Raw genomic sequence first — 27,669 nt, 5'->3', positions numbered from 1 at the left:
CTATTTCAGTTGTATCGTTTAACTTGTCATTTCCATTTGATGTGCCTGGAGGCATGAGTGGAGCATATTTAAACTTGTCAGCTCTCAGAGATGAAGCAAAGTTGAGTCTAGTCAGTAGGTGGACTCATAACCCTCTATGGAATGAAGTGGCATTAGTGGCTATGTAGGTGTTGGGGGGGGGGGATTCCTTCGCCTATCTTAGATTGTTATGGGAGTGTTCAATGTACCTACAACTGTGGGTTACAAATATATGCCAAGAGTCAAACAAAGCTAGTTTTACCACGGAGTCTGGTGAAGGTTAATATGGTAACTTTAACCTTAACCACAGTGTTGCCAGGACCACCTTGAAATGGAAAACTATTTATTAGTTAGAAAAAAAACCAAAAACATTATGAATATTGTAATGCAATATGGAACGCTAGTGGTCTTTTTTGATATTCAGATGAAATTTCGGATAACAGATAATTGTTGGCACACTGTACATTAGTGGGATCAGCTTTTCAGTGAATACCAAACAAAACTGTCTGAAACTTTCCATTGAAAACCTTTTTAATGCATTTGAATTAATGAATACAGTGGTACCTTCTCAACACTAATGTTCCGCTTTCAACACAATAACCTCCTATGGGTGTTATTGAGCACTTCTGATCTGAAGAATTATAGGCTAAACTAATGTGTCTGAATGTTTTTTGCTTCACCTTAATAAAAGATGAATCCGAAAACACACCCATCCCGATGGCCATGAAATAGCTTTTTCATGGGCAATTAAGTAACAATTAAGCTAATTATAATACTTCTGCTGCATCTGCAATGGTACTAACAGGACTCTAAGGAGTTTTCCCTAAAAAGCTGGGATGGAAGAAGCAAGTTCTGTTTTAACCAATAAACTGCTGTTTGGTAAATACAGTTCTTCCACTTGCCAAAAAAACCTAAAGAGAATCAAAACCACAGACTTCCTCCTTTGAGTCTGATGTTTTAAATGATAATTACATATCTGTGTGGGGTCTTAAATAAACTGATAAACATTTGAGATGACAGTGGATCTTGCTGAGGTAAAGAAGTACTAGCAAACAAAAACACACTCACCACCATGGAGATACTTTTAAGTCTGCTAATGACAGACAGGAGCCCCATCCAAATACGCATTCAGAATTATTACTCCGGTTTGTCATATAAATATGAGGCACGTTTAACTGGCTGCCTGAGTAAGTCTAGAGCAGAACATTTGCATTTACCTATATAATCATTTTCCTCCACTTCTTCCCATGGCTCACTGGGTTGGCCACTGTTGTGTTTGCACTGTTTAGTTATGCACCTGTTTACGTTACTTTTATGACAGTGTGGTGAAACGTCAGGCAGTGTGTTTGAGGAAGTCAGATGTGTTAGTATTGTGACTGTTAAGAATAAAAAATAAAGAAACCTGTGGTTAAACAATATGTAACAGCCACCAGTAGCACATACACTGCAACTATACGGTAATGACTGCAGGCAGACAAAAACTAATCTCTAAAACATGAACATGAAGCACAGATTTTACCTGCCAAAGAATGTTACCAGCGCCCTGTGAGTTCAGATATAGTGACATCTATTATATTGTATTTGGTCACATAATTGTTTGTTAAATATTGGCAAGATTGAAATTGGGATCAAAAGTATCTGTTGTATCTATTGTATCTATTAAAGTATCTATTGGGATCTATGCTGATAATCTAGGAATCTTTGTCTGTCAAGCCATGCATGGATTTCACCATATTGGTAGCAATCTCCTTAATGACTGCTCTTGATATGCTGTTAATAACTGATTCCTAAAGTCCTGAAGGCTTTTAGTAACATAGGCAAGCTTTTGGAGGCTTTTGGTATAATGTTCTCACAGGGCAGCAGCCAATAACTTATTTTAATCAATGTCTCAATATTAGAAGTATCTGGAAGGCACCTGGATTGAAGTTCAGATTGAGATTAAGATTGTCTACTCTTTGCATGGACTATAAAAGGCCTACAGTATCATGGACACTAATTGTGTTGTGGAGATATGAAATAGACACGCAAAGAAATTAATCTGCAACTTTCAGTGCTGTTTGAACATCCTTCGATACAGCACAAGGATAAGTTAATTTCTTTCATATCAATAGCTTGGTCCAGTGGTTAAAGAAAAGGGCTTGAGATCCCTGGTTCAAATCCTGGCTGATTCACTGTGTGACCCTGAGCAAGTCACTTAGCCTCCTTGTGCTCTGTCTTTCGACTGAAACGTTGTTGTAAATGCCTCTGCAGCTGATACACAGTTCGCACATCCGTCTCTGTAAGTTGTCTTGGATAAAGGCATCTGCTAAATAAACAAATAGCATTTTGGAATTCAAAACAAAACCAGGGTTAGACCAAACCAAAGTTTACAGAATTTGCTTTAACCTATTTTATATTTCAGTTGCTTTTTGTTTAATCCTAAGGCAAAATACCACAAATGTGTTTTATTTCTCCTCAATGTTGTATTATACAAAATATAATGAGTGAGATCTTGTCTTTTTTTTTTTTTTGAGCTCAGGGAGGTGTTCTATGTGCTTGAGGTTTTTCTTTGTGAGGATCTCATCTGTTTTGCCTCCCACAAGTATTTATTAAATGTATGACTATAACTGAGCTATAAGAGGTAATGAGAAAGGATATAGAAACTGTTATGGTTTTCTAATGTTATGATTATGTTATTGGGGTTATGTGATTTTTAGCCAGATATATAAAATGTATGTTCTCTGAGTCTTTGTGAAAACTCACATATGTATATATATATATATATATATATATATATATATTTTGATTATATATATATATATATAATATATATCACTTTAATATATAGTATAAATATAGAACTCATATCTTTACTGAAATGACTTTTAGGGAAGTTTTTTGTTTGTGCATATGGCTTTTAGACTGGTTTGACTAAATGTTGGATTTTTATATTTGGGGCAACCCATTTGTAATACACATGCAGATTGGGTCTAAACCCAGGTTACAAGGGAATGGGATTTAATACTAGATCATTCCTCTGCGTCTTTAACGACTTTCTCAGGCGTCATATTTCATAAAGTATTTGACTATGAAGAAGGGTCAGTGTGTGTGTTAATACCACACACACACACACACACACACACACACACACACACACACACACACACACACACACATACTGTACAAATGTAATACAATGGGCCAGTGCCCAGTGTTATGACATTTCTCAGTTTTGAAATCACATACAATCTAAGTGTAAAAAGCATCCAGAAAGCCATCTCTTCTGTTGCAAACCATGATCTGTGTGTGTTCAGTTGAATTTGTGTGTGTCTTAAAGACACAGGTTTTGTGTAAAATGCTAGTGTTTCAGAGAAGACTGTTGACATAATAAAGGCACTATCTTCTGTCACTGTCAAAGTTAGGCACAGAAACGCATTTAAATATGCCAAGAATCCCACATGACAACTACTCTGTTGATTGCACACAAAAGAACTGCGTAGGACTTAATAATGTTCTGTGCAAAGAAAAATCTCTTTCTGTTTTTGCATTTATTTTCATGCTTCCAGAAATGTTCATTGTTTAATGTGGTTCATTGCTCAAGGGAGCGAGTTGGCATGACCAGTGCTTTCAGACTGTACAAAAGAAAGTTGGAAACCTTAACTTTAGTTCTTCAGTCGGCGCAATCAGAGCAAGTGAACTTTTTAATCTGTCGATATTCACTAAAAAGGCCTGCAGAAAGGCAAAAACGTCAGGGATGGGCTTTGATTCAAATAAATCCCTAGAGCCCTGGATAGCTCTCTTCATCTGATCTAAGCAGGGACAGATAAACAATCAAATGAGAGGACTTGTAACCAACATCTATAATAGTGTGTGTAGTATAATTGTGTCTTTAAAAGCAAGTACAATGCCTATTTTAATATCTAAACATCGCCGATATTTGGATCCTCCAAGACAAATTTAATAGACCCCACATTTTATTAACAATGGTTCTTAAAGGGCCACTCCCAGATTTTCAAGTCAAATGCTTTCCCCTAGCTCCCCTTATCATTGTGAACTTTCTAGTCCAGTACATTTTCTTTTCTTTGAAAAGTCCCCCATACTTTCTTTGCTGGTCATAGAGAGTACCTTTCTAACTTCATGCTTTGGCCATTATGTGATAACATGCTTTACAGGTAAATGGAGCAGAGCTCTTATACTGTATCTAGGTTGTCATCAGTGATCTAAGTCATGCTATGAGGTATGCCAGCTGTCCCAGTTGAAGGCACAGTACTAGGGAAAGAATGCAATAGCCAGTAAGTAATGGGGGCTACATACAACCTATAATTCTGCCTTTTAGCATTAGCAGCTAATTCTTCTGACCCTTTTGACTACCTGAGGCATAATTCCCACAGAACATCTGCTTTAAGCTCTATAAATCAACATACATTTTTATTATACAACATGTTGGATGACTCTAGAGACATGGCAGATTTTTCTTTTATTTCTCCATCGCTACAGCCCAGGCTTTAATGCTGGTAAATAATGATCGAAGCATAAACTAAAATTGAGAATGATAGAGAACACACATCGTAGGATAATAACCAAGTAAAACATTAACAATTTCAGATGATATAAAGAATCCCTTGAATGTTTGTCAAGTATGAATTAAAGTGCTAGTGAACAGGCTACAGGGTTTAAAACACAATGTGTTACTTTCCACAGCTCTGTGCTTTGTTGTATGTATTCCTGCAATATCTGTCTTCATGGAAAAAAAATAAAAACATATTTTTAATATATGGTAGAAAAGTATGATCCTTATATTTTTCATGTATAGAAATTGGCCCCTTTTTATATATTTAAAATATATGGGATATATTTAAAATCCATTTTAGTCTGTAATCCATATATTTATATTATATATATATATATATATATATATATATATATGTATTATATGTTGAAATATATGGTACACTATATATTTTAACATAATCAGTCTGTAATTTTATATAAAATATATACCTATGTCTGAGACTTAATAAAATTTTATATATGAAAAGGGCTAAAGATATATACGTTCTCATATATGCCTAGTATAGGAAAGATACTTATATAATATTTATATAAATAAACAAGGTATCCCTGTGGGACAATTAGTACTACAAATTGTAATTGTGCAAATAATTGTAATACAGTAAATTCAGAATTCTGTAAATACCTCTTTTGGATTGGCTTCATCATTAATAATTTTGAAAGTGTTTTTTTTTTTTTTTTTTTTTTTTTTTATTCCATCCATTGGGATTTCCCTTATAAAACACAAAATAGCCTGACTGATTTTAAAGTATGACCCTGGCTCTAATAATATATAACTAGCAGTCCTTGTTATTGCAGATAACGTCTACTGTCTTTTTTCAGACTGTAGTTCCAATTCCAATAACATTTGCAGTACTGTAAATATGAACATTTTACATGGGATTTTTTTTTTACATGGCAGAATATAGGTTTGCAATTTCACAATATGTACTATTATTATTATTATTATTATTATTATTATTATTATTATTATTATTATTATTAATATAATAATAATAATAATAATAATAATAATAATAATAATAATAATAATAATAATAAGTTTCCTCTATTAAAACCATGTGACTTTAAGCCATATGTCAAACCTAGAAGACATCCAAGTTTAAAAAAAAAAAAAAAATAGAAAGCTTTGCTGACTCTTGAAAAATTAAAATCCATCCTCTTCAAATAGTTCTGTGCCTTCAAGATTCGTGGAAAGCCCTTCACTAGGGTTCAGACCTGAACACGAAGAGCAAGTCAATGCTAAATGAATTATGCAGTGTGTTACTTTGTGTGAATTGCTTTGTCAAATAACTAAAATCTTGTTAACGACAGGCTACAGAACAGTGGACCATTGATTAAATCGTTACTTTATGCTGAGACTGTATTTGTGTACTGCTGCAGCTTAAGAAATGTCTTGGCCATGCCACCACTAAATGAGAACTTGTCCTCAATGCTTTTAATTGACTAAATAGACAAATTGATTGAAAATAGGGCAATCATATAATTAAAAAAATCTCTCACGAAAATATATATTAAATAGAATACAAATAACTTCCCTTTTGGAAGTTATTGTTTACCTTCATATTAATGTTATATTTTAGTGAATCAATTGCATAATTTCTAGTCAAACTATTATATTTAAAGGGAATATCTTGAATAGTCTCAGTACAGCTCTATTATCCAAAAGTTCCATTAGCACACCATTCCCACCCTCTACAGCCGCTGTGATTTCTACCTCACATCATTGTATTATTTACAAAAAATCCATTATTACTGCAAAACGCCATCACACATGCATTTCACACAATAGAAGGGACAATGAACAGAAGGGCTTGGGAGCTGTGAAATTGTCAACAATGTTGTCAAATTCCATCCGGCTGCTTGTTTTATATTTTTTGAAAAATGTCGACCTTGTTAATAAAGAAAGGTCAGGAAATTCAATGATTCAGGGAATTCAGTGAACCGAGACTGTTGGGAGATGCTTTGGTTTGTATCTGCCCAGAAACACCACTGAGCTCTATCACCCAGTTAACATATTGAAATATTCTTTTAAAAACAATGAATAGTTGTTCGTGAAAAATGTCTTTGGTAGAAAACTAAAATTACATGCCTTAATAAAGCACCATAGCGACAACGGAACACCCGCATGTCAGCTGGCACTTGTACTTACTAGTTCTGAAGATTCCAGCTAAGAAGCTGTAGAGGAAGGAATACAAGTTTCTTTGTCTATTGGAGGCTGCTAATCCAATAATGGATTTTGAGTGCACACACAAGTCCTCGGAAAATGGGAGTTTTGCAAGCCCTCAGTAAAATTAGTTGCAACTGTTACTGTGGTTGAAAGCATACAGAAGGTTTGTTTTGTAGTCAGCTGATCCATGAAGCTGCTTGCCTAAAAATGACAAGCAGGCATCACATTTGTTTTCTATAAGTCAGATGATTCAACTTTTTGTAACTTTTTCCACTGATGTGTGAGGATTCCGAAGGAAGTGGACACTTTTACTTTCCACTGAAGCTGGAAGTCCAGCCTTGCAATAAAAAAGACCTTGCCTATATTTTCCCCTGTGGGTAAATCATAGGCAAACGGCTCTCTCCTTAGTAAATGTATTACAAAGCAATTTGCCCACAGTGGAAAACCAGACCATAGTGTATATTGATGTTGAGTTTGCCTGAAATCCAAGATAGGATCTATGAAAGAAAGTACTTTTCCAAATATCCCACAAAGTGACAGTGGACAGTGGACATTGATTAAAGCTTTACTTTATGTGAGGTATCTATCTATAAAGGTGGTCTACAGGTAGGACTGTGGTGCAAGTTAAAAAAAAAATGAAACCAATTCAATTTAAGTATTGTGCTAAATGACAAACAACATTATTCATATTTTAGAAAAAAAGTATTCCTCTGCTCCTACATTAAAGTAGCAATCTGCTCCAAACTAAGAAGCTTGCTTCTGCCAGTATACTTAAATAAAATAAGCAAAGCTGTGGTTCTGGCAGGGAGCTCACTTTAAATGACAGCTATGGCTGCAAGTTTTGCATCACTCTATAGAATTAACAAATTTTACCTAATAAAGTCGAACGAAACCTGCTGAATAATGTCGCTTTAACATATTGACTTATATACAGCTTTGTAGTTTCCTATATACTTCATGAAAAACTGACAAGAATTGAAAAATGTGACATTTTGAAATCTAACTTGAAATACTGTACTGCTATTATGGTTTCCGGTACATGTTTATTTGATTACATGGTGTTAAGTAAAATATCTAAATTATGTTTCATATAGTTTGTTTTTTTAATTAGGTCTTAATCCTAAAATTCTAGGTGGTGCAAAACTTTTGTCCAGAGCTGTAGATCAAATTGCGTAACCGGCAAGGAAAGGATTTATATCTTACCTCAATCCATTATATCCCTGCTGTGTGCCAGAGTTTGTCTCCTCCTCCCCAGCCACCTGCTTTTTGGCTTTGTCTAACAGGGGAGGGTAACTATCTGATAGCCCTGCCCATGGCTTTCCTGCGGTCAGTCTCTCCATTTATCTGCAGGCTCATTGACGGGCAAGGCTACCTCGAAAGGCAAGGCCAAAGAATGGTGTGTTAAATAAGTACAAAGTAGTAGTGTTGTCGAGTCTGTGTTTTAATACATAATCGAGCACAAGAGTTTTGTGAATAAATATAGAAAACACCTTAAACTGCAAACCTTGACATCCAAGTGATGTCTGGGTTGTTTAGTCCAGAGATACACAATGTATCTTTTCATTTTAAGATCATGGAAATTCTAAAAAGGCAGCTCAAACTTAAGTATTAAGTAACACTAATATTTCGTCTTTAAACTAGAAATACAAGATGTATAAAAAAAATCATTAAATACAGTTATTGTAGCATAACTTAAAATGGAAATAAGGGTGAAACTATGCTTTACTGTAAGTAGTAAAAAAAAAAAAAAAAAAAAAGGTAAAACCAGAGTAATATTTTTCCAACTTTTTATGATCCAGATTTTAGTGTCTCAATCCAAACCAAATGACATGCAAAAACACATGCTACTTTGTAGTCATCTCCAGTCTTGTTTGACTTAGCAATCACAAAGGATGTGACTGTTTGCCTGTGGGAATAAGGAAAGTTGTTTTGAAAGAAATTGTTAACATGCACATGATGGGGGACATAAACGGAAAGCAAACCCATTGGTTGTTCGTTGTGTGGTGTGCAGGGTGAGTCATACAAGCAGGTTTCATCCTGGCTGGGGATTTCACTGGGTTAGGGAGACAAAATTGTCCTAAATGTGCTACAGCAGCCCCTACTGGCCAGGTTCCAAGAGAACTCAAAGCAGAGAGCTGCAGAGCTGTCTTTTATCCTTCAGAGGACAGTCGCTGTCTAAGATCTGATGTAGAGTTCCTGGGTGTAAAGAGCAGTGGTGTAGCCCTAAATCCAAAAGTAACGAAAAGCCAATTAAAATACTGATTTTCTTAGACAAAAATTCAAGTTTAATTTGAACTTTAGGTAACATTTAATAGGTTATGTCTCGCATGCAACGTTTATATTCTCCTTCCCCTTGATCAATGTTGCCAGATTGGTGGTTTTCCAGCCAAATTTGGCTTGTTTTAAAAACATCTACCAGGTAAATATTATCTTTGGTGGATTGGTTATTTGTTAGCTATTTTTATCATGCATGGGTTTTTTTTTCTATTCTGTTTGATTATGAGGTCATCACCTGGGGAGAACTTCAATCACCATGATGCCCTGTATAGTATATCAGAAACAAAAACACATTGGAAATGTGAAAAACCACCTAGATAGCAAAAGTTCCTAGCCATTTAAAGTGGAGATATCAAAAACACAAGATAAGTTTCAAGAAATCATTAGGGCAACCTTGCCCAGCACAAAGCAAATAGGCACAACTTTAAAAGCAGTGGGGGTCAAGGTTTCCCCAATTGTTTCTATTAACTTGGCTTGTGTTTTTGATGCAAGTTTGATCTGCTTTTATTGTGCCTGAAAAACACAAGCCAAGTTGGTAGAAACAACGGGGGCAACCTTGACCCCTGACCGGTTTTACAGTTGTGTCTAGTTGCTTTGTGCTTTTACATTATGCCTATTTGCTAGACATGGGGAAAAACATGGACACAAATTCCAACCCACCATTGAATCGCAAGGACAACTGACTGAATCAGACTATTGCACGGGAGATGTTTGTGACTCTTGACTCTGCAAACATTTAAAATATGCACAGGTTATCAGAGACTCCGATTCGGGGTGTACCATCAAAAGTGGCACCTGGGGAATTCATGGCAAGACACAGAAAGACTAATTTGATTTCCCCATGGAAAAGAGATCACTCCATCTGTGCCTAGGATCCTACATTAGAGTGGCCAGGAGCCATGTAAGCATGGTCATAACAAATCTGTAAATGTTCTTAGTTAATCCTTAAGTCAGGGTTCTGCCTTTAGAAAAAGTACCGGAACAATGTTCCGGCTCGACTACACTGGTGGTAAAGAGACAATTGGCTTGGTCATGGGATTAAAGGATGCCCATTGACCTTCAATTCTCCTGAGCTGTTGTAGAGATTGTTGTGGAGAGGGAATGAATAAATTGCTTGATTTGTTTTTTTGTGCCAAACATCCATCTATTACTGGTATTCTACTATAGAGCAATTGCTGGGATTTGTGTGCGTGCGTGCGCGTGCGTGTGCGTGTGTGCGTGTGCGTGTGCGCGGGTGTGTGCGTGTGCGCGCGTGCGCGTGGGTGCGTGGGTGCGTGAGTGTGTGTGTGTGTGTGTGTGTGTGTGTGTGCGTGTGCGTGTGCGTGTGTGTGTCCTAATTGTTTAATCACTCAGCAGTTAACATCATACTGCTGTTCAGTTTACTGTGCAAATAAGAACAGGGTGTTTGGGTATTTTCCACTTCCAAAACATTTTGGATTGTTCCGAGTTGTTCATAGAATATTAACCTGAGCTGCATCTTATAATTTTGTTTTGCTTTTAGAGGTTTCCAGATGTGTGGCAGAGAGGAAGTACACCCAACAGCAGGCAAGGAAAGTCTTCCCACAAGTGTTTGTCCCCGAGTGCAACGAAGATGGCACATACAGTCAGGTATCTGCATTACACATTCATTATTCGATGTAAGATGATAGCTTCTTTAAGAACGTTAAAGTTATTAACAACAATTGTTTAGATAAAAAAAAAAAGTTGTTCAATATTCTTTTCAGTTTGTTTGTTTTTGTTTTTTTAATAGATCATGCGTGCCAATAGAACTATCTTACCCCAGCTTGAACAATTTGAGAGACAGGGTGTGTTTTGTTGTATTTAGAGTAAAGGAACAGCTTATTATACAGATATTCAATTAGGATGCTGCTTTATGGTTGCTGTTTTGATTGCAATGGTATGTGTCACGTGTAATTCAAGATACCAGGTCAACTTCACAGCTGTGTGGTCTGAATCATGGGAGCATGTACTACACTGGACTATACATATATACTTACTAATCCAACAGCCACAGTCCCCAAATTAGCCTGAGCTGCCCAAAGTCAATATAGGGCGTTCGACACAGCTCTGTTTGATATGTAACTATAGTACATGTCTAACTAATGACATTTAAAAAGCTTTAGGAAATAAAACACAATTAAAACATACTTACTGTGCATGCAATGCATTTTCAAATATGTCCTTTTTCCAGGTTCAGTGCCACAGTTACACTGGTTACTGCTGGTGCGTCACTCCCAATGGAAGACCCATCAGCGGCACAGCAGTAGCCAATAAAACACCTCGATGCCCAGGTAGGGAGACCCTTTACAACCACCCCCCCTCACTAAAAACATTATATCTATATCTATATATTAGGTAGGTGTCAAAAAAATGCTGTAAAGTAAGAATGCTTCCAAAAATAGACATCTTAATAGTTTATATTTATCAATTAACTAAATGCAAAGTGAGTGAACAGAAGAAAAATCTACATCAAATCCATATTTGGTGTGACCACCCTTTGCCTTCAAAACAACATCAATTCTTCTAGGTACACTTGCACATAGTCAGGGATTTTGTAGGCATATAGTCATGTGTATGATTAAACAATTATACCTAACAGGTGCTAATGATCATCAATTCAATTATAATGAGGTTGAAATACAATCATTAACTGAAACAGAAACAGCTGTGTAGGAGGAATAAAATTGGGTGAGGAACAGTCAAACTCAGCTAACAATGTGAGGTTGCTGAAGACAGTTTACTGTCAAAAGTCATACACCATGGCAAGACTGAGCACAGCAACAAGACACAAGGTAGTTATACTGCATCAGCAAGGTCTCTCCCAGGCAGAAATTTCAAGGCAGACAGGGGTTTCCAGATGTGCTGTCCAACTCTTTTGAAGAAGCAGAAAGAAACTGGCAATGTTGAGGACCGTAGACCCAGTGGTTGGCCAAGGAAACTTACTGCAGCAGATGAAAGACACATCATGCTTACTTCCCTTCACAATAGGAAGATGTCCAGCAATGCCATCAGCTCAGAATTGGCAGAAAACATTGGGACCCTGGTACACCCATCTACTGTCTGGAGAAGTCTGGTCAGAAGTGGCCTTCATGGAAGACTTGCGGCCAAAAAGCCATACCTCCGATGTGGAAACAAGGCCAAGTAACTCAACTATGCACGAAAACGCAGGAACTGGGGTGCAGAAAAACGACAGCAGGTGCTCTAGACTGATAAGTCAAAATTTGAAATAACTGGCTGTAGCAGAAGGTAGTTTGTTCGCCGAAGGGTTGGAGAGCAGTTGAATGAGTGTCTGCAGGCAACAATGAAGCATGGTGAAGGTTCCTTGCAAGTTTGGGGCTGTATTTATGCAAATGGAGTTGGGGATTTGGTCAGAATTAATGGTCTCCTCAACGCTGAGAAGTACAGGCAGATAATTATCTATCATGCAATACCATCAGGAAGGCATCTGATTGGCCTAAAATTTATTCTGCAGCATGACAACCACCCCAAACATACAGCAAAAGTCATTAAAAACTATCTTCAGTGTAAAGAAGAACAAGGAGTCCTGGAAGTGATTGTGTTGCCCCCACAGAGCCCTGATCTCAACATCATCGAGTCTGTCTGGGATTACATGAAAAGAGAGAAGCAACAAAGGCTGCCTAAATCCACAGAAGAACTATGGTTAGTTCTCCAAGATGTTTGGGCCAACCTACCTGCCGAGTTCCTTCAAAAACTGTGTGCAAGTGTACATAGAAGAATTGATGCTGTTTTGAAGGCAAAGGGTTGTCACACCAAATATTGATTTGATGTAGATTTTTCTTCTGTTCACTCACTTTGCATTTTGTTAATTGATAAATATAAACTATTAACATGTCTGTTTTTGAAAGCATTCTTCCTTTACAGCATTTTTTCACACCTGCCTAAAACTTTTGCACAGTACTGTATATATTTTTCCTGTAACAGATTTATCCTAGTATGTCCAATCTGAGAACACAGACGTGTTTGATGTAATGAACATCAGCTTAGAGAATCCTATCTGTTCAAACAGTGGTCCAAAAAATAATATCACAAGTTGAGGCATTTTTCAAACATAAACTGGAGAAAATGATTATGCTGATTGTGGAGGATCACAGGCCTGCTATAAATACAAATGTATTCCTAGTTGCGTAAACTTGTGGGAACACAATACTGTAAATCCATAAATATTTGCAAGCCTTTTATTATGTTTTTTGTGTAAGAAAAAAAAGTAAATATTTTTGGCATGAATATCAAATTCCAATAACAATACATACTTTGTATACAGGTCAGCAACTTTTCATGAAGAAAATGGGAGTATTTCGCCAAATATTTTGGTCACAAATATTTATAGATTTGCATATTATAATAATTGCTCAAACTCTCCTATAGTTCAGATTCTTTTTTTTTTTTTTTTTTTTTTTTTTTCAAATTGCAGGTGTTAACTGTTTATTTTATTTTATTGTTTGGGTTAGCACAACTTTACAACATGCAAATTAGAATACATACAGAAGTGATGGCTGAATGTCTTTGTTCAGTTGTGTAGTTCTAAATGGAAACTGTAGACTACAGTATATTAACTAAAAACACATCGCCAGATCTACCAAAGAAAATTATACATATATAAACAATCGGTAACACTTTGCATTGTGTCACTAATTACTGTGTATTTACATAGTAGTTACTTAGTAAATAAATGTGTACTTACACATACGTACAATGCTATTATGCATTGCATAATATTTTTCTGATACAATTGTATACTTGCATATATTGTGCAAAAAGATGTACACATTAAGTACATTGTAACTAGGCATAATACCATTGTAATTATGTTTAAATACACACGTATTTACCAAGTAACTACTATGTAAATACACAGTAATTAGAGACACTTAATGTAAAGTGCTACCAGACAATCTACCTTTTGGAAAATATGAACGTTTCAGTGCAAGTGTTAGTCCAGCGCTTGTCTATTGTTTGCATTCTGAAACATGAAGCTAAACTAACTAACAACTTTATTTACAACTTTGCTTTTAAGACTGAGAGTTGCCCAGAGTAAGCCTTGCTTTAATAGCACACCCCTGCAGGTCTGTGCACATACTTGTCATGTACAGAATTGCTGTTTGCTGTGTTTTCCCTTATTCGATAACCTTGATGTAGGTGTTACACATTATTGATGGACAGTGGATCCTGGCATATTCACTGCTGTAATAAAGACAAATAATAAAGAAATGTAAGTTAATTTGTGGCTGTGCATTACTTTTTATTTTTCTCATTCTGCAAGTGACAAAAGTCTTATGTACTAGTTTCTGTTCCTATACAGTTCTGAATTATTTTTTTCTTCAGGGGCAATACCTGAAAAGTTACCCCGCAGAGAAGCTGGAAAAACAGGTAAATATGTAAATCATGCATATTTTTCCTTTTTTTCTTTTTTTTTAAAAGTAAGATCATCTGTTTGGACCTTTTCTTTCGTCAATAGTTACATACAGTACAGAGTCAATTATTTCTAATGTGTGTTAGATGTTATTTGGGATTTTGCAGACCACAGGCGTTCATAGCTAGCAGTGTTCTGCTTTTAAAATACTCAAAGCTAGCTGCTTAGGTCTGGTAGTTACAAGGAAAGTATGTTAAAATATAATTATTTATTAATGATTATAAATAATGTGTAGCAAAACTTATAAGAAATGTATAGTTTGTAAATAACCATTGATCCCTAAACTAAAGCCTGCTGCTGTGACATGAAGTGTTCATGTAATCACCCATTGCCCATCCATTCTGAAATGAAAATTACAGATCAAACCTGACTTATCACAAAAAAGAGATTAAAATAGGACAAAACAATAGTGATATTTTCTTAATACTTCCAACAAAGCATGGTAAGTAATATGTTTTGTAGTAAACTATATAGCCTGTTCATTAGTAATTAAACATAGAATGTTCAATGTTTAAAAAATAAACGGTTTATTGTTTTAGCATTTAACAAAATTGTGTGGACAGAAACTTTTCAATTGCTGCCAATATTCATCTAGAGTGTCTATGCTTGTTTGATTGCTTTGTTGCATGGTGTTTGCAAGAATTGTAAAGTGATGTGTCTTGCCTTGGGAAGGTACTGTGAGTACCATATTCCTTCCAATTTAAGACACACTTTTTAAACATATTTGTTTTTCTTAATTCGAGTATAGTGATGTGTATATTAAAATCAGCAACAAAAGATGTGAATACCCGAGTACACAAACAGCAATGTGACTGGCTGCCAAGAAAAGACAACAAAGACATGACTGCCGGATTTTGAATCATCCATGACATAGAAGCAGCCATTTTCAAAAAAGCATCATTAGCTTTCTGAGGAAATCGAAGAGAAATTTTTACAATTTCAGAGTTTCGTTATTAGGCTCCATTCTAACAAACAGTACCAGCTTGGACAGATCTGAAATGCTGACCAGACCCCCGTGTTTTTTCGACATGTCAAGAAATACCACAGTTCACAAATTGGGAGAAAAGCAGGTGTGAGTAATCCCGACTGGGAATGAGAAGCAGCTCTTAACTGTAATGCTCTGTGTGACAGCAGACTGCTGCAAACTGCCTCCTATACGTTTTCTTATATGTATAATTGAGGTTGTATCTTTGTTAATTCAGCTTTATTTTATGTTTTTTTTTTTTTTTTTCTCAAATTGTGGATATGAAATTTGGACTGCATCTTAAATTCTTGGGTGGCTTAAATTTGAAGGAATACGGTAAATATTCCTGATTAAAAAAAACAAACAAATAAAACAGTCAATTGCTATGGGGTTCTGACAAATCACACGACTGACAGTTCAGTATTGCAGGTTGGTATCCATACGTTGTCAATAGTCCCAAATTTGGGCAAAGTAAAAAAAAAAATTAATAAAAAAGAGAATGGGTATATTGTATTTCTTGATAAAATTCCATTTAAATGTGGTTTTGCTTGCAACATTCTTTTTCTCTTATTGAATTATATCCATAGTTACCAGATATGTTATGTTGCTGCACATAGCAACAGCTACAATACAAAATCCAATTAAGCAGATTTATCTATTTTGGTACTGTGTAAAGGGGCATTTTTACAGCGTTGTCTTTTTTCTTTTCTTTGAAATTTAGAAACTTGTTGACCATGTGCGGGATTCCTTTTCTTCAGACAATTAAACTTTATCACATCTTTATTTCTTGAAGATTTCCTTAAAAACTCTGATCTGTTTCTTGGTGCCTTTTCACATATGAAAGAGATTCCTGTGATTCATCCGTCTGAGAGCAATGCTGTCCTTTTTTTTTATAGATACTTCCTGGGGACAAACTTGTGTTTGAACATTTCAGATTGCAGCCAATTACTCCTAAGTGAAGTTATTTATATTCAATCTTAAAGTAACACTGAAGCACACACGCAATGTTATTACAAATAAAGTACCATTTTATATTTATGCAACTGTTCTTTTCTTTTCTTTGTTTGTTTAAATTACCTTGGCATGACGGATTCAAATAAAATACATTTGCAGGCCCTTTCTTGATAATACTGAAGCAAAATTGAATTATTTTTCCAAGAAAACATTCTCTTAGCGTCTTTCTTTTTCAGGTACTGTTAATTTTCTCTTTTACCTTTTTTCCCCCTCTCATCTAGGTTTCTCTTTTATTTTTAAACCACTGATTTCTATTGTTTCAGAATAAGCTTTCCTTTTTCTCACCTTCCCCAAAGCTGCAAGCTGGAGAAGCAGAAAACTTTTTTACTGCTTAGTAAAGCATGAAAACTCATGGAAGACTTTGGGTGTACTTGATTTACCTCTCATATGTTTCCAATCATTTAATCTCTAACCATGGTTTATATAATAATCTATACATCTTAATATAGCCTTGTAAGTATAGTTAAAGTAGCTCAATATATGTAAATAGAGTAGTTTGTAAATGGTATTAGAACAACTCAAAATTTGTCATTTATATCCTTTATATACCAACCTACATGAAAACCCGTGGGTGAGAGAATTTCAATTGTTCGGTCAGAGATCAGCGATATAGAAACAGTAGGCACTAATGTGTGAACATGTTAGACCACTATATGCTTTAATTAGCCATTTTAAACAACTTCTAAGAAGTCTCCATTTGTTACCATTTGTGGCTCTGTGTTCCTTTTCAATTGCTATCAGAAACGAATTGCATGTTTAGCCTAATAAAGTCATCAATTAAATTACACAATCATTAATTTGCCTATTTTGACAATTTTCCAAGATGTTCAGTTACAGGTGTTTGCTTTCATGTACACAACAAATCAAAACTACAGAAGCAGCGGGGTGTTCTAATAAATGTATAATGTTTGTGCTTATCACCATATTCAGAATGGCAAACACACCACAGTGCTACCTCAGTATAATATCAGTCTGCCTCTGTCTGTTCAAGAGAGGGCAGATGCCAGCAGAGTCCTACTGAGTTAATGAAGCAGACCTTGGCACATCCAGCCGCTACCAGCGGCGCAAATCAAGTATACCCTTTGACTCAGATGCCTCATTCTTTCGAAAGCACTGTTTCACCATCTGACATGGAAACAAGTAAACTCCCAGTGCCACAGTGCACTGTATTACCACTATACTCATTTATTTCTTCTTCTTTCCTATTGGCCGGGCAATGTGCAAATGACCAGTAATTCACTATAAGTGTAGAAATATCTAGCTTACTTTTATAATTGTAGTCTCCTTGCAAATCTTTTCCATTCTGAATTCAGATGATTCAACCGCTGCGGCATTGGACCCACAACCACAGGGGGATGAAGAAGGTAAGATCATATATATATATATTAGGGCTGCCACTCAAAGTTTTCATTGATTAATTTATGGGCATTAGTTGATTAATCGGTAGGTTAATCCATGCACATTTGTAATAAAGGTAGCAATCTTATAGTGGCCGTCCTGCATAGCAATACTAAAAAAAATAGTAGAATAAAAATAAATAAATAAAATAAGCCCAATGGGAATTTGGTATTTTTAAAAACAGTATTATTATTATTATTATTATTATATTATTATTATTATTATTATTATTACTACTAGTAGTAGTAGTATTATTTATTTATTTATTTAATGCAATTTAACTGACTGCAATAGTATTGTTTAGTAAGGTTATACATATGCTATGTTTATACCAACAACAAAGGGACATTGTAATGTTTGTTAAAAAGAACTAAAATACAAAAAAAAAAAAAAAAAAATACAATGTATATGTAGTGTTAGAATTACATAATTGCACAGTGTGTAGTCTTAATTATTGTTTCTTCATTTTTTAGACATAACCTCTCATTATCCATCACTGTGGACGGAACGAGTCAGAAGCAGACAGACAAACAGAACTAGGAATCCAGGTATGAAATTATTTTAAGTTTGATTTTAAAACCTTGGTTAGCTTTATTTTAAAGTTAGTCAAAATATATATTTTCCATGAAAAAATAAAAACTGCAGGTGTTTATTGGTAGAGCCTGAAGAAACAACAGCACTGGGTTTGAATTTATTTTCAGGTCCTTTTCTTTGTCTGTGTCTCTTTTTCTCTAGTTTCTTTCCTATCTGAATGCCTGGTTTCTCCTATTTTGAATCAACATTCTTTCTCATATTGCCAAAGGCTGAATGACAAAGTAGGAAGCACCTTATTCATTTACTCGATACCAAGTGCAGAGATGGGTACTGAGGGTGGACAAATGAGGACAGATTCACAAAGAAATAACTTTTTTTAGTCTGTTCGTAAAATAAACAAAACTGGCATGATGGATTACCCAGTCAAATCAAAGTGATAACCTCATTTAAAAATGTCTATATTCATGGTAAAAAAAAAAATCAATCAAAAAATGATTTTGACCTTTCTGTTGGCACACAACTAAGACAAATTAAGATTTTTAAAGAGCCAGCCTGTCTTATCTTCAGACCTCATATGAAGTCCAGGAAACAACATCAGGGTCGACGGACATTGCGAAAACAATGCTTCTGTGGTATATAGCTTCAAGTCCTTTATATGTACTTAGAAAGCACGGCACACAGTAAAATACCAAAGTAAGCTATGCAAACGTGAGGTTATTTACCATAACCCTGGTTCCCTGAAAGAAAAGAACATATTTATGGGATATGCCTGCCTATTGGTAGGTATTCACTGAGCTCTTTATATAGGCCCCTTCCTGGGGTGATGTCCTCAGTCCCGCCCACTGAGGGATTAAACAATCAACTCACGGAAGCCATGATCTCTTTTGCATTGAGCCCATGATGGTGACCGATGCGTCCTCACTGGGTGGTGGTCATCTTCTCTTTCAGGGAACCATGGTTACGGTAAGTAACCTAACATTCCTTTTCAATTCGAAGACAACCACCACAACATACTTATGGGAAAGTATACCAGAGCAATTGCGAGGGAGATGGAACAGCAGCATATGAGGGACGCATCATGACCTCATAACCCAAGGGTTAGCGGTGCAAGCTTGCAACCTCGTTGTTGTTTAAATGGATTTTTCTTCATTGCTTTCTCAGCTAGGCATCTGTACTTTTTCACTTTTAGGATCTTCATTGCTTTCTCAGCTAGGCATCTGTACTTTTTCACTTTATTCTCATATATATATATATATATATATATATATATATATATATATATATATATTATATAATATATATATATTAAACATCTCAAACCATCAGTAGTTGCAGAAACTTTGGAGATATAATCCGTTATACCTAGAACTACCGCAGGCACAAAAGATGTAGCCAACCTGTGGTAGAGTGCACGGCTTCCCTCCCAGGTGGGGGCAAGCAGGCACTATCATACGCTGTCAAGACTGTGTCCACAATCCAGTACGACAGTCGCTGCTTCGAGAGGGGCTGTCCTGGGGTCCATATCCCATGACAGACAAATGTCTGAATGTGTGTCGGAATAACGCAGAGCTCTTGTCCTATGCACATAACACCTCAAAGCCTGCACCAGGCAGAGGAAGTTCAATCTCCTATCCTCCTCTGAAGAAAACAGAGGTGGATGGAAAGACTTTAGTTCTACAGACTGGTTCATGTGGAAGGCTGTGATCACCTTAGGGAGGAAAGCAGGGTTTGTACGCAGTGACACCCTGCTGCCATTGTCCCAAATATGCATAAAGGAGCTATGCTCTGACAGCGCCTGTAGATCACTGACCCACTTTGCGGAGGTGATAGCCAAAAGAAAGACTGTCTTCATAGACAGATACTTCAACACTAGGGAGAGTATGGGCTCAAATGGGGCCTTTGTGAGAGCCTCCAGTACAATATCAAGGCTCCAATTTGGGAGAACTACCTTCCTTGGAGGGTATAACCGCCGAACACCCTTCAAAAAATGGGTCGCTAGTATATGAGCGCCCGGGAGACTGAGTCAATATTGACATGGCATGCAGGTATGGCTGCTAGGTACACTTCGCTCAGGTGAGACGCTTGCCTCCACCAACGTAGAGCTTCCCAGCATAGGCAAGACACGGTCAGCCGAAGGTGTCTGTCGCGGTTCAGATGTAGCCAAAAAGCACTGAGCCACACTTGGATTGGGTGCATGTGGAGTAATCCTAGTTGGGTGGCTGATGAAGCCGCGGCCATCAGACCCAATAGTTTTTAACACAACACCAATTGTACTGTGAACCCTTACTGAACAGTGCCAAAGTTGTGAATGGCAGCTACTTTGTCGTCTGACAGGTAGGCTCGCATTGTAAGGGAATCCAGCCGGAGACCCAAGCAGACCGTTCTTTGCACCGGTATTAATTGGCTCTGGAATCGTTGCGGCTACCTGCCCAGACACCTTGCATTCTCGGTGAGAGCGCTGCAGCAATTCCACTACCGCTGGTCCAAATAAATGTTCAGGGGATGTAGGGGCTGCTTCTGAAGGAAGGTTGTGATCGAAATCGCATCATGATCCTCCTCAGCAATACTGACATCCGGTTCTGTAACATCCGGGGTGACCACTGGTGCAAGCGAGGTCAGCTCCAGGGCTGGAGTTATTGGCTGAGCTGGGGCCAGAGCAAGGGCTTGAGCCTGGGGCCAGGCCATGGGCTACCAACACTGCGTTTGCAGAACGTGCAGGCATGGAATTTAGCCATGTTTGATGTCTGTATGGCCCTAAGGTTATTGTTTAAACACCGGAGGGTGTGAACCTATGTATTGAAGCACTCAGGCACCAAGGGTGCAGAGACACAGAGGACACTGAATGAGGTAGAACACAGTACTGGTGCACCAAAGAATTGGGGCACCGAGTGAGTGCAGGTGTTATTGACATGCTGGGACACTTAGCACCGAGGCATGGAGCATCTAAGCACCGAGGGCACCAAAGCACCTAGAGGCATGTAGCACCTAGCCTTAGCCGCGTGTAGTCAACACAGTCTGAGGTACCACATAACATATACCGGGGTGGATACACAGGCTCGAGTGACTGCGGTAGGCAATCAGGAGAGCAGTACAGGGAAGCTCACGCTGCTGCACTCCTGGTTCTGGACCGAGTGCAGTCACACAACAGTGCAGCGCGCAGCGCATACCTGAGTGAAACACAAGCTCAAGGAGCTCCGGTGCAGACAGGAAGAAAAATTGTACTGCTTTATTTATTTTTATAATTTATTTTTTTAACCACAAAGGCAGTAATAGGAAAAAATATATAGATTGTGTCCCGGTTGAGGAATCGCATATTTTTTATTTTTTTTTAAACTGCTAGGCAGTAAGAGAAAACAACAGATACACGCACAACAGCAAAGCTGTGAGGGTAAATACAACAGACCAGTGCAATGCGGATTAACTGAATTTTTAAGCGCACCAAGAGGGCAGACAAAAACAATCCAGTAAAACAAGAGCCTAGCCCTGGTGGAGGAACTGTGTTCTCCCCAAGAGTGTAGGCTAGAAAAGACAACACATGCACTCCTTTAAACCAATACTGCACAGACAGTTACTCACACACTACAGAGAGTAAGAAAATGCAGCCTGCAACACAAATGATCAGGCTGACAAAGAAAGGAAAAAAAGAGACACTGAATTGGAGCCGTTGATTCCATAAAAGCGGTGCAACAGCTTTCAGCATGAATGCAGGGGAGCTGCAGTCGACTCGGAAAAGCTCTTTCAAAACACACTCATTTAAACACAGAAGTCTTACCTTATCGTAGGTGAGAGGCAAAAGAGATCATGGCTTCTGTTAGTTGATTGTTTAATCCCTTGGTGGGTGGGACCAAGGGTGTCACTCCAGGAAGGCGGCTATTGGCAGCTCTGATATAAAGAGCTCAGTGACTACCTAGCAATAGGCAGGCATAATCCATAAGTATGTTGTGATGGTCACCTTCGAATTGAAAGGGAACTTGGTTTCACATTCAAGCAACCTTATAATATACCATATATTGATGTAAAACAAACACACAATTCAATTTGTAGAAGCTGTACCATAAACAAACTTCTTGGTAAGACATGAATGAATACTCTTTTGCCTGTGACTTTCTGGTGGTTAGTAGCTTCTTTCACAGCAGCAAAAGAGCATCTTGTGTTAGCTAATAATAATTAGGAATTCAGAAAAAAAGTGTTTTTAAAGCAATAACTGAGCTGATGTTACCATGGCTGGCTCAAGTTGAGTGACGGACACAAATGTTTATTTATTTATTTTTTTTTTTTCAACAGCGTCAGACTTACTGTGGATTGATAAAAAAAAAAAAAAAAAAAAAAAACCTGTGACCTGTGACAAAGATAAAGCACCAGAGCCTCTCTTCAAATTGTTGCCTTATTGGGAGGCTCATTTATTCCTGTGCGGTGCGAGTTATCAGCAGAAATTCACATATTTCCAATTCCAATTCGCCCACGTTGGACTTCCAATATGGTTATGTGAAGGACTCCCAAGTAAACAAGCAGTGCTGAGAATCTACTAGGCAGGGTGACATTGTCATTGTTAGGTAGATTGACGCACGCAAAAACATTACACTTTTTAAATATTTATTTTACTTTGGCATGTCAGGCACTAAAAAGTATTTTGTAACATCTTTAATTAATGTAAACACTTCTATGAGGATGATAATACAAGCCAAACTTAATTACTTGATGTTTATACACTGTTAGTAATTATTTAAAAATGTGTGTCGAAGGCTCTGGTTTCGAAATAAAATGTAATCCTCTGTTTCAAAAGACCCTCAAATTACAAAATCCCCAAAGTTTCACACAACTGTTTTTCCTTTGAAACTATACTGTAGTCACCAAAATACTATGGTTGATATTTTCAGCCAAAACGGACTAATTCAGTATTTGACCCTGAAATGTTTTTTTTTTTTTTTATTTGCATTAATCCTTTCAGACATTTTTTGTGAAAGTAATCCAATGTAAGTGCTATACTACAGTTACCACCTTTTCCACAGACCAAACCCAGACATATTTCTCAGTCAACCTAGCTCTGTCGAAACTGCAGTATTTTGGAGGAGATACTTAGGTCGACCAGGGTATCCTTGGCTCACTGCACACCAGCAACCCCTGTAGTCTGGCCAGGCACCTACGGGCTTGCATGTAAGCTGCCCAGAGCTGCGTTGTCCTCTGGCGCTCTAGCTCTGAACAACTCACTCAGACTTACTGGTGTCTTTTCAACTGATTTAAATGTTGGCAGATCTAAATACTGCTGTTGGTTAAGCCATTTTATAAATTTGTATTACCATATATACACTGAAGAGACGTACATGCATAGTTACAGTTGATGTTTGGTTTTTAGAGCCTTTACACACAAAGGACCCTGTATTAATGATCTCAAAACAGTGGTAGTATTCAGTCCTAACATTGTTAAGTTCAATTGAATAGACCCCATTCTGTGTTCTTTTCAAGGATTTGAATCTGGGAAATTGCACAGAAATGCAGACTGGTTAATCAGTTGCACAAAGTCCTTCTAACACAGCAGAGCTGAATTATTATTATTATTATTATTATTATTATTTTTTTGCCAAGATATGTCCTGGGAAAACTCCATGCACAAGACAAACAAAACAATATAAATGTGCTCATATCACTGGACTTTTTACTGGATATGACTATGAACCACCTTCAAGGTCACATAGTACTGCGAAAATGCCAAAGAGGGGCCTTTGATACTGATGTTAAAAGAAAAACGTTTCTTTCTTTCTATTCTGTTTGTAGTCATTAATAATAATAATAAATAATAATCCAAATACCAGAACTTATTATAATACATCCAAAGATTGTTAAAGATTCTACCCATGGGCAGGAATTACAGATTTACAATCTAAATGTAGAGCTGAGCCAAAGGATAATTCATGTTTGGGCTACAAAAACGTATTCTCCACGGTACATTGATTCCATTACTTTACACAAAGGAGAAGCTCTAATTCTGTTTTGACAATATTGGCAAATGAGGTATCTTCTTTTTAGGGTCTTTTACCTAAGTGACAGAACGAGTGATGTGTGTGTGTGTGTGTGTGTGTGTGTGTGTGAGTACCCTATTATTCAATGTCTTTCTCAATATTATTATTGAATAGGCTGGTTAGTTCTAAAACAAAACCTTTTGATCACAAGGGTTTTATATCAATGGATTTGTATATCACAAGGCTTCTTATTAAAACATTTGCCAAAATTTAGAACCATATTTTTTTTGAGTACTACTACAACAGTAGTGTTTAAACGTACGGACTAAATGCACTTTATGTTCACTGGGCCAGAATTAACAAGACTTACAGATAAGTTAATAATAAATGACTTGTCTATCGGTTTCTCAGTTTCCAATAATAATAACTTATAATAAGCATGAGATTTAGGGTTTAGGTAATAAATGACACAAACCTAATTATATGCAAACATTTTATTGCAGTCATAATAACTGGTGATTCTTAGCCAGTTAACAGACAATCGCATGCACATTAGTAATATAATTTAAGACAGCTACTAGCATTTTTTTTAGCACTGTATACCAGTTTTTTCTCATGCCCATTTGTCCACTTGGCACATGCAGTGTCAGCATGAGCTTCCCTACATTACCCTACAAGCATCCAGTGGAATCTGTTCAGCCTCAAGACCTAATTTCTATTCTTCCTTTGACCTCTGTGTGCCAACTGTGCTGAATTGTGTTGCGGTTTTGTTAATGAAACCCCCCCCAACCCCCTCCTGCAAAGCTTTCCAGTTGGCCTACAGTTAGTCTGCCTTTATATTACATGATCTAATTGATTGTTTAAGTATGGATGGAGAAGTAAGTGCTCGGATTGCACACATTTGCATTTTTTTGTCAAATGAAGCAATCTTTTTACAGAAACAAACAACAAAAAAGGCAAAAAGCCATACTTGAGATCAAAGAAATGCAGGATTTTCATAGTTTCATAGTTTCTTCACAAACCTGAGTCATTCCTAATCTGGTCAGTACGTGTTATTTGAAATGTGGTGATGGAAAAAAACAAAGATTTTGCCAACAGTAGTCACTAGAGAGACTATGCAGGAGAGATGGGGCGGGGGTGAAGAAATTGCAAAACGTTTAAATCAAATAGAGTATATAGCCTTTTTACTATCGTTATCAAACAGATGGTAAAGCAGGCGCTAAGTGCAAACCTAAGGAAGCAATGTATTTCTCCTGTGTGCACCAGCTTGAAAGATAATCAGTATGTTCCCCTGGAGAATGCAATGCCCTTTTTCCAGGCACAATGTGCGAATGGTATTTTTTCGGATACTCATGCAATATTTGTATAGGCCTGCATGGTTACCTTGTGTTTTGATGGAGTGAGAGCTAAAGAAGCACAAAGTAAAGATGCAATGCTGAAGATGAATTCATGTTTAATGATTGTTATGAAAATGATTGTTCTTTCTTTTCTTCCTGGAAACAAAACCAGCACCCTCTTAGACTATGTAACTGCTCAATAGTGCATAATAGTGAATGGGGTCTATTTTATTGTTCTAAACAGTCACTAATTCTAGTTCTAGTTCTAATGCAGACACCTGAAAGAAAACCACTCCTGCTTTATCGCAGACCTCTCTGTATTTGTATTGTATTTATTGAATTACACTAATGAGGGATTCAACAAATTGCCATAAGGGGAAAACATACATTTATACAGAGTTACAACAGTAGACCATAAAAACAAATTTCAGTGCAATCCCATTGCCTGCAAGTATACTGGTGCCACACATTGACACTAATGTTGGTGTCTCTTTCAACGTCCTTTTTTCAGCTTCCTCATGTGATCAGGAGCACCAGTCGGCTCAGGAGGATGCACGGCAGCACAAAAACGAGGCCATCTTCATTCCCGAATGCGCCAACGGTGGCCTGTACAAGCCTGTGCAGTGCCACCCCTCCACCAGTTACTGCTGGTGCGTGCTGGTAGACACGGGGCGCCCCATCCCTGGCACGTCCACGAGGTAACAACGACCCCTGCTGTACATTTACAAGCCATCAAACATCTGCTTTTTACTTGCATTTCCTCCCACTCTGCTTCCCAACAGCCTCTCGTTTTACCTATCAGCTGCTTCTGATTCCCAGCGATCGCAGGGCTCTGCCCTGACACTGAAAAGAGGCACGCTCAGGATTCCCAAGAAACCTGCCTTTAATAATAAAGAGTTCAGCTGCAGTTATAAATCAAACTGTTGCAGATATGATAGGGTTCTCAGGAAGATTTGAAGCCCCCTCGAGCTTTGTGGTGTATTTCACATAAGGCTTCATGCTGTCAGAAGCTGTGTTCTTCATGCTGTTTGTGCATTACTCTGTTCAAAATGTATGTCCCCTTCTTGCCGGCCTAATCTACTTGTGCTCTATGCTTGACCTGCGTTCCCATACATGTCCAAGTCAGATGGAAGTGTTTCTGAGGAACAAGCAGCCATCAGTAATGGTGCTGAGTAAATCTAGTAATCAGAGATGCGTAGCAAGGGCACTATGCCTTTGTTTCAACCATTTCCTGAGTAATCTATTTGAGTCAATTACATTTTTTACAAATATTTGTGACGGTTTTCTCTTTCACTGGGATGTAATCATATCCCAGTAATTCAGATACATTGTAGCTGAGACTCTCATAATGCACAAAAGAACAATGTTTTATATGTTTATGGCATTTGTCAGCATTTTGGTTAGATTTGGTTTCTGGATTCTTTTGTTGTTGTTTATGTGGAAGTATTGTTTTAGTTACTCACTGCACTATAACATACTCTTAACATAGTCTTAAAATGTTCCAGAACCCCTGCAGTGTGTACATGAAACACATTACCGTGGGGTCCGTATTGCAGCATTCACGATAGTTTTGCTTTTTTTCTTTTTTACTCACACATCATAAAAAAGTAAGTAAAACATGGGATTACTTTTTTCAACGTTCACCATTAGAAAGATTTCTTTCTCTTCTAAGCATTGCAGTGTGTCTGGTTCATGCTCCCTGCTGTAGAAATGCTGGTGGTCTGATTGAAATGAATGGCTTATTTTAGGAAGTTTGCAGGAGACAGAGCACGATCTGAATACACTGTGAACCTTAGAAGACATTGGGGGACATGTATCAAGCGTTTGCGATGGAGTTCAGGCCATATCACAGAGTTTACACCAGCCTTAAAATGGCCCTGTATGTATCATGACACTTTTGGCAAGTTAGCACCAGCAAAATGCTCTCTGGGTGCAATGCACTCATCCTCTCATTAGCCATGCATTTGAAAGAATATCAAGCCTTAATTATAAGCACGTGCAAACTGAAGGTGGGTCTC

The 27,669-nt window shown here is 37.2% G+C and overlaps 1 protein-coding gene across 2 annotated transcripts in view; it reads left to right on the top strand.

Moving 5' to 3' along the window:
• LOC121316309 (SPARC-related modular calcium-binding protein 2-like) overlaps nt 1–27,669 on the top strand; it is a 63,675-nt gene that overhangs the window by 11,278 nt on the left and 24,728 nt on the right. The window contains exons 3-8 of one of the 2 annotated variants that reach the window (XM_041251324.1): nt 10,518–10,624; nt 11,208–11,307; nt 14,360–14,404; nt 17,706–17,789; nt 18,297–18,371; nt 26,163–26,349. In XM_041251324.1, coding sequence (XP_041107258.1) covers nt 10,518–10,624; nt 11,208–11,307; nt 14,360–14,404; nt 17,706–17,789; nt 18,297–18,371; nt 26,163–26,349 — 598 coding nt within the window. The remainder of the gene's footprint in view (nt 1–10,517; nt 10,625–11,207; nt 11,308–14,359; nt 14,405–17,705; nt 17,790–18,296; nt 18,372–26,162; nt 26,350–27,669) is intronic. The other variant, XM_041251325.1, reaches the window with a different exon arrangement.

Source organism: Polyodon spathula, chromosome 5 (genome assembly GCF_017654505.1).
Source record: "Polyodon spathula isolate WHYD16114869_AA chromosome 5, ASM1765450v1, whole genome shotgun sequence".
Taxonomy (NCBI): Eukaryota; Metazoa; Chordata; class Actinopteri; order Acipenseriformes; family Polyodontidae; genus Polyodon; species Polyodon spathula.
Note: the sequence above shows the minus strand (reverse complement) of the source record. Positions and strands in the feature narration are given on the sequence as shown.